This window comes from Apaloderma vittatum, unplaced genomic scaffold (genome assembly GCF_000703405.1).
Source record: "Apaloderma vittatum isolate BGI_N311 unplaced genomic scaffold, ASM70340v1 scaffold27076, whole genome shotgun sequence".
Lineage (NCBI taxonomy): Eukaryota > Metazoa > Chordata > Aves > Trogoniformes > Trogonidae > Apaloderma > Apaloderma vittatum.
The window spans coordinates 1-8,569 of record NW_009721684.1 but is presented as its reverse complement, the minus strand read 5'-3'; the positions used below and the strand labels follow the sequence as shown (position 1 = coordinate 8,569).

Sequence of the window (8,569 nt, the reverse complement as noted above, 5' to 3'; positions counted from 1 at the left end):
CTAATTTAGAAGTTTCCTAAAGATATTCAGTTAAGACAAGCTCAAGTTAATGGCAACTCAATTTAACTTTGCTGTAAGGGAATAATTTGAGTGGATTGGTTTTTTAATCTTATCTGAATAGCAAGGTGAGAAAAGACAAGCAAAAAAAAAAAGTGAGATTGTACATAAGTTAGTTCTATAATTAACGTAAAGACTAGCCATGAATAAGCTGTAATGTTTGGAGCTTTTTGTTTTTCGACTACCTTAATTTAACAGGAAAATTATACCTAGCAGTGAGCTGTTATGTGCAAGTTAATACTGAAACAGTAATGAACCGTATTTCTTTATTCAACATGCGCCATACAAATAGATTTAAATGCATTTATTCTCTCTTGATTTTTATGCATACTACAAATTGCAAATATAGTATAAAATAGATTCTCCCCCATAAGAAAATCTGGTTCCTGTTATGACAAAAATATAGTATTAACGATTTGTTTTAAAAATACCAACTTTATAAAATGCTCAGTAAAAAACCAACATCAGTGGTTAGTTTATGTATTAAGCCAAAGATCCATTAGAAGTCTACAAGAACCTAAAGGGGAAACATCTTATTCTTGTTGCTTATCTCTGGGTACAGCGAGAAATAGTTGCCACTACAGGTGCATGAATAAGAAGCTAATTTCTCTTATCTATTGGGCAAGCATTAAAGGATCTTTAATGTCAAGTGTGACAAGTAGCTGTAATTCTCACTGTAGTCCAGAGTATAAAATTTGCTCAACAGTAGGCTGACCTTTTGGTTTGAGTCATGTTAGAAGGATAAATACAATTTAGTACAGTATGGAACTCTACTTAAACTTTTAAATAAAACGTTGAATTAAGAAGGTGCTGCGAGAAGTAATGCAGCATTTTTCAAGGACTTAACAAGAGAAGCAATGCTGGCTTTTCTTCATTCATTCTTAAAACTTACTTTTCTGTACTTAAGAAGGTCAAGTTAACATTTTCTGCACTGTTTTAAATACTGGAACATTTCATAGAAGCGTATCTTGAATTTGGAAACTTGTTCCTTGTGCTACCTACAGGTTAATCTGCAGTAAACTGAAAAACCTTAGCTTGACCAAACAAACTGTGAAACGAGCTGTTTGACATGCTTTAGAAAATCTGTAGATGCATAGATGTGGCTCCATCCTTCCACTTGTTAACATGGTCTGAAATAACAGTTCTGCAGAGTGGACACGTTTTTTCTCTATTAAACCATAAAGAGATGCATTCTTCACAAAATGTGTGCTGTAATGAAAAGAATGAGAACTTAGAGCTTCTAAGCTCTTCCGTTCATCAGACGGTGTATTATTTGCATAGCCTGATTTATAAAAATAATCAGAAGACATAAACTCACTAACTTGATGTTGTGTTGTTTAAAGTATTTTTAAGTTTGCAAACAAGATTTCTGATCGTATGTATTACCTGACAGATCAGCAGAATAGGCTTCTGAAATTCAGCTTGGCAGATTGAACAGATATCATCCGACTCGGAGCACTGCCTCTTGCTGGCTGTCACCCCGTAGTGCTGTAAAACAAGGTATTTTCAGCAGGTTTTACTTTCTAGGAGTAGAGGAAGCCAAAACACAGAAATCCCAGGACAGAATATTGGGAATAAGGGCTGCTACATCAGGGAAACTATTCAATTCCTAATCCAATGAAATGTTGTTAAGTTTTTTAATAGCAGTTCTATTTTAACAGAGGTCGACCTCCAAGTAAAGTGAAGTTCCAATTTGATCAGGATAGCACTTGGGAAATGAGAAGTGCGTTATTATTCTTTTAGTTCAGCGACACTGTGCACATTCTAGATATTTTACTGCATGAATAACAGACTCTAAACAATAGCTTTTACTACAGAGAAAGATTATCCAAAAACTTAGGATTCTAACAGAAGTTACTTGCCTGTCAATTATTTTGGCAAGCTTCCATTCTCACTCAACTTCAGCGTAAAGCCCTGCCTGCATCCAACCAATACTTATTCCAGTTAGAAAGTGGGAAACAGAACAAAAAGGATATGTCATTCCACATACGTTTGTATGAAGAGGCATGCAGAATAGATATTTGGTGGAGTTTTTTGTTGCTGTTGTCATTCAGATGACAACATAATCATGTATTCAAGGAATTCAGACTGTGAAACAGGAGACCAAGTATACAGGGTTTCCTTTAAAAATGCATTTGTCTCTTGCTAGAACAATACAAAGTAATATGGGAGTGAGGTATTTAAAAAAGAAGTATTTTCATGTCAACTGGGTTTATTGTTTTTTTGTAAGAGAATTCAGTACTCACTGGTCGCGTACAAAATATCCGCAAGACATGCCTGAAGTTTTTCAGTTGTCCAAAAAAGCTCAAAAGCTGAAACAGGAAAGAAAACCTGAGTTACACTTGGTATTTTTCTCTGTGAACTGAAAAGCTTCCAAGCTTTTGTGCAGATTCCAATACTAGAAGTCTTGCTGCTAGTTTGATGTTGGCAGGAACATAATCAAAGTGATATAGTTCAGGCTGATCTTCTTTTAGTTGCTAAATATGTAACCAAAGTAGGAATTTAGCCTCAAGTTTTTTTTCCGAGTAGGTGTCTCTTGCTTAAAAGAAAAATAGCACTGAAGTTCTGAAATGAAACGCTCAAATGCAAATGTACCAGCATTATTATCAGATGTGAAATAGTCTTTAGGCTTATAATTAAGATACCATAGCGTTATAAAGTATTTTTCATGTTCAAAGTGAAACTTGTACTGAGTCTGGTGACATTTGGGGCAGAAGAGCTCTGGGGTGGACAGGCAGTACAAACACTTAGGTTTAACTTGTTAAGCATCACACAGGATACTCTGGCAGAGAGAAAATCTAATTTCCGGGAAAATGTTGATTCAGCTGTGAATCTTGCCTTTATTTTTGCAAGTTCTTTTCCTGAATGTTTGCGAACAGTCTGATCAGTATCACTGTTCTCTGCCATGCAACCTCACTCCATTCCCAGAACAGGTGCAGGAGAGAGAAGATTTAGCGTCCTGAGCCAGTTTCCTATCAGTTCTGGAAGGCTGTATCAGTTAAAGTGAAGCATTGACTTGCAAGTCAGTTCAGACACAGGGCAACTCTCAGGAATGTGTTAGCTTGCGCCTCTAACCCTTACTGCAAAGTCTGAGATAAATATAAAGCTTACATACTTTCAGGATGAGGTAGAGAAGGCCCAGCAATATCCCAAGGGTCCATCCTAGTACACTGTCCGGCTCCCCATAGCCAATAAGATAACGGAACCAAACTGGTATGGGGACAAACATACGGTAATACTGGCAGAGTTCTTCTAACAGCATGTACCAGTAGCCCTAAGCGAGACATGCAAAGGAATCGCTCAAGATTTAAAACACAAAGGATTTTTAAAATACAGAGAAAAGATGCATTGTTATTCTTTTCAGTAACTTCTCTCGCAATATCTAGAAACAACTAAATATGAAGCATGAAAAAGAACGAAGACCAGGCGATGAGTCTCACCACAACTGCACAAATAACAGTAACAGGATTGCTGTACTTGCAGAAAATCAAATTAATAGGCTAAAATAGGATGGCTTTGTCAGATGCCTGCCTACTTAACCATGCTATCAGCCTTAATTTCTTAAGCATTAAAAAAGAAACTAAGTTACATAAGAAAGGAAAATAAGACAAATTTGGTCACATAAATCAGCTTGTCATTAGCAGAGTTGTGTCCTACGCTGCTCCTTTAACTGAGCCACAGTGTAGGCCACAGGTGGTGTAACAGAATTTTCAGTAACTATTTTTTGGATGTTATATCACTAGCTGCAGAATACCAGATTATAAACTGGTATTTAGAGAAATCAGTTGTACCTGAGAAAAACTTCTGGTACATTTCAAGAGAAAACCTACCAAAACATCCTGTTCAAATGGTACCACATATGAACATTATTTGTCTGTGGGTTGGATTTTTGTTGGGTTTTTTATTGTTTGCTTTTTAACCAGTACTAGTATTTGCTGTTTTGACATAAAATCTCATTGGTTTTGCCTGTCTCACCTCAGGAAGCAGATAAAAATAAACACCCCACCAACCAGTGTAGGCTCCTGTGAAAATGATTAAACTTAACTGGCTTGAGGAATTTAGCTATAAATCAAATTCACTGGTCTGACACAAATATTGCTCAAGTTTATTAACAAAAAGAAAATTCAGAAGTATTTTTTGAAGAGACAAAAAACCCAGGTGTTTGCATGCACCAGATCTTGAGTCTTTCCATGTCAGTTACTGTCGAGCACGGAAAAAATTTGCTGTGCTTCAGCTGCTCCATGCTGATCACCTGGATACACATTCGTGCGTTAGAGCAAATAAAAGGTTTCTTCATGTCCCACACTTAGACAGAAATAACCCCGTTTAGCTCATGACTTAATACAAGCAATTGTTTCAGATCAGGCTAAACTTTCCTTAGCACCAAGCAGAGAAGAACATGAAATCCACAGGGTTTTCTTGCCCACAGTGTAGTGGTGGATTATATACAGACCTTTAATTGAAAAAGACTTCTCTCTGGGTAGAGTTTAATAATTAGCTAATTTTACCATAAAGGCATCTTCATAAGGAAGGAAAAATATAGCTTGTTTCCTTACCTTGGATTTAAAGGACATCATAAAAGAAGGCACCAAGAGAATAAAGCACTTGAAGCCCATGAAGAGGAATTTCAGAATGAAGTCTGTAATTCCCACAATCCAAAGTACCTCCCAGAAGTTCCTAAAATCCACAGTGGGGTTTAAGAAGATTAAGCTACAAAAAAGAAGTATCAGAAGTTACTGGAGCACCCTACTTAGAGGAAAGCAAAACCAGAGCTTATCATGGCAGGTTTAATTAAGAAAAGGAAACGTAGTTTACACAGAGGAAAAATATTTGCTAAGAGAAGGAACCTTTTATCGTAACTCAGTAATTTACGATCACTGGCAACCTTCCCATTTTTGAACCTTCTTTCCTGCATCTTCATCACACCCCCGTCCTCTAGAGACAGGCTCGCTTTCTCTTTTTAGCAGCACAGCCTTTGCCTGATTTACAACCAAAACTGCAGCTAGAGAATGGCAAGGGAAACAAAACAGACTGGAGACATGAACTCCACAGAGCCCCAAAACACCGTATTCAGTATTCGGACGGCGAGGTGGCAGGGAACCCGGGTACGTTCCCATTGGCACCGTAGTGCCATTAAGTAAAGTACGAGGTCTAATCTTGCAAATTCTGACATGCTGGTTTTAAGGACAGCACCTGTTCTGTTTGGCAGAAGAGGAGGAATGGAGATTAAAATGAAAAAGAAAACAATGCTACAATTAAAGAAAAACAGGAGCAGTCCAGATAAAGTGTTCCCGGTTAATATATAAATTTGAGTCATTTATGAGGGAAGCAGAGATCTTCCTTTCCTTACCTGTAATACAGCGACTGCGCATGAAAGGTGTAATATAAGAGGAGAGATGATCCGGTTAGGTATACTAGTAACCAAGCACATTGCAACTTGGAGCACCGTTCCTGCAAGATAATCATAAAGACATGTTACAGGCCTCATCTCAGCATCTTAAACAGACCTCCAAAGCACCGAGTCTGCTGCACCCAATCAGAGACTTACTACTAGTGGGTTTTATCGTAGTGGTTTTAGGCTAAATAAAACAGGAACACTAAATAAAAAAGTAAAGTAATTTTAATGTTTTTAATGTAACAATTTCTATGTGTATCAAGGTTTTATTTTCTAAAAACACAACCAAAAGCCACCCCTGCTCTCAAGAAACAACAGATTTTCCTTCGGGAATGAGGGAGACAGGTGCAAGTTTAAATTGTCAGCTGCTATTTGGTTCCACAAATATAGTTAAGAAGTTGTTCCATAAATTCCAAAAAACTTTTTATCAGTTGAAGTTACTGAAATATTCAAAGTCAGAGGAGGGGGGAAAAACACTCGTTCTGAATTTTGCAAACCTTACTTATCTGAGAAGCTGTACGCTATACAGAAGCATTAAGACTCTACTTCCATCTTGAAACCTTGACACCTAGCATTATTAGGTAAATAAAACAATATCTCCCTTCACATTTCTTTCAAAAAATGATGGATAAAGGTCTTGGTTAACTTACAGAATTTTGTTGCATAGGGTGATACTTACTCTTAGAAAAACCTGATTTACTATGCTTTTGTTTGCATACATATAAGTTGTTAGCAGCCCAATTCCAAGAGAAATGCCTATTAGGAAAAAAGGGTCAGTTATACACAAGAAAATTAAAAAAAAAATACTGAACTGGGTTAAAAAAATAGCCATTTCTAATATGTCTTTGTAATTACAATTAAGAGCTCAGGCTATCAAGCCAGAATAATTAAGCACATTGTACATATGCCAGCAAAGGAAACAGAAGCCACTGAAACGTAGTTTAGTAAATTTCTCCTTCTGATAAATAAAGCAAATAAAAATAAAGCTAAAAATAAATTGAATTATATTTCAGGCATGGTTATTAGTACATCTCTGTTCCCTCAGACCTTATTTTGTTATACTCTACCAATTATATGCTGCATGACCAATTTGACACACAGAATCAAGATATACGGCAGACTTCTGTGCAGCCACTGGAGAAGGTATCTGAGCTCCGAGAGAGAGCTGCCGCCGTGTTCCTCGGAGTCTGGAGTGGAATCGTCGAGCCCCCCTGCTTCGCCGTGGGCATGTCCGTGTGAGCGACTTAGGGACCCCGGCCGGGAGCTTGTGTTTTCTCTGACTTCTCCCCCAGCAGAGTTTAGCTGTATGCGAACATCTCCGCTCTGATGACATGAGCTCTCCCCTGACAACCTCGCTGTGTGGGCACTTTGAGGAGACGAAGAGTCATTGCCACTCCCTTGGATGTTGTGGAGATGACTGCAGTGTGGTTGCATGGTGGGATTGGTTTTTTCTGGTCCAGATTCTTGCTATTTTGTTTCCTAGAGTGGAATATAAAAAGTCAGAGCTGAAGGAAAAGAGAACTAGTTCACTGGGGCAAAAAAAAAAAACCACAGAAAAAATACAGTAGATTGTACTGAGTAATTGCCTGCATGAAGTAAAGATTCTCTTTCTGAGACGCTGTCTTTGTTCCGAAAGCTGGCATGCTGGGGTTGCACTCTGTCTCCGCGGGGCAACTTTGTGCTGTATTAAATGACTTCCTTTCATTCACGTGCAGATCTAGGCTGCAGTGAGCCTGGCTGCCTTTGTAAAATCTAAAGTTGCTTCAGTGCAGGTCACAAGATGCTGAATAGGAGCCCAGCACTAGCTCGTACAGGAGAGATCGCAGAAGTGCTGCATAATTTCACAAAAATAGTATCAGTAGTAGGACAAGGAAGGAGCAAACAATGATGGGAAGGAAGCAAAGAGTGTATTTACATGCATCCATAAAACAGTAAGCATTGTTCAGGGACAAGTCTAGTCAAAAGCCGGTGCATGCTCAAAATTGAGGGCCATTATGAGATTAATGAGATTATCCTGTCTGGGTAAGTGAGCAGAACCAGGTTAGTCCATTTTAAGAAGCATTTACAAGAGCCTGGACCATATGGTCTATGTAAAACAAAGGAGCGCAGCCTAACAGTGAGACCACCCAAGTGTGGTCTTACTTATCTGCCCTTTGGCATCTTCCCGTCTTCTTCCTGACCAGTTTTTCACTTCTGTGTCAGGCTTTAGATGGGTTAAACAAGGTTAAATCTACTTCTCTGGACTGGTGTGACATGAGAATAATGATTTTGGAGAATGCTTTGAAGCTGGATTTGGCACAGTACTTGTCACTATCAAATAATATTACTGAAACACTGGGAATTTTTGCTATAATCTTTTTTTTTTTTCAGTAATTCACTCTTCCAGATTCCTCTTTCAAATTACTTTTTCCAAAGCTTTGCTAGTTTCACTGGGGATACAAAAAGGTTAAAGCGAAATTGGCTTTCCACTGCAAGAAGTTCTTGATGTATTTGCACAAAACTAGATTTTTTTTTTTAGCCTTTAAAATGGAAATTAGATTGGAAGAGTAAATTGCATGAATTTAAAAAATATCCGAATTGGGGAACTTAGTACTATTTGGAAAAGCTGCTGCTACTACTGTACTTTTATTGGCCAGAGATTACATCATACTTCAGTCGAGCCAGAATTCACGTTCTGTCATTTCATGCACATGAATAAAGCAAATAAACTGGCAAGAGTATTGCCTTGTGTGAACAGTATTACTCCGTGTGTCTGCAGGATCAGGCCTCGAATGCTGTTTTAAGATGGGTGGAATAATAATAATTAAAAAAATCTCATTAGCACTCTTCAGTTTGTGGTTTAGGGCCTGCTTCTGCAGAAACTTGCCGGTTCGGTGTTCAGCAAACAGCGAGCGATCCCATTGTTCGAGCAAGGCAGCCTCTTCCCGTGGCGCTCTGCCCAACAAACTTTCAAGGCACCAACTTACTGAAGGGGATTTCAAAGGCCAGCCAGTCCGCACCCAGCGGGCGGCCTCCGGAATTCCTCTCGCCCCCTCCCCTCCCGACTGGATAAAATCAGGTCTTTGAGGAAGTCTCTTCTCTTCGAACCTTCCCCTGGGCCGCTGCCTCCCACCGCAC

General features: G+C 38.6%; 1 protein-coding gene across 1 annotated transcript; it reads right to left on the bottom strand.

Moving 5' to 3' along the window:
* Window positions 1-1,131: 1,131 nt before the first annotated feature.
* RNFT1 (ring finger protein, transmembrane 1) lies at window positions 1,132-6,886 on the bottom strand. The gene is made up of 8 exons (XM_009871496.1): window positions 6,520-6,886; window positions 6,132-6,208; window positions 5,408-5,508; window positions 4,614-4,767; window positions 3,173-3,331; window positions 2,304-2,369; window positions 1,444-1,545; window positions 1,132-1,266 (listed from the first exon to the last, which is right to left on the bottom strand). Exons 1-8 carry the CDS (start codon window positions 6,884-6,886, stop codon window positions 1,132-1,134), a joined length of 1,161 nt encoding a protein of 386 aa, XP_009869798.1.
* Between the last annotated feature and the right edge of the window lie 1,683 nt (window positions 6,887-8,569).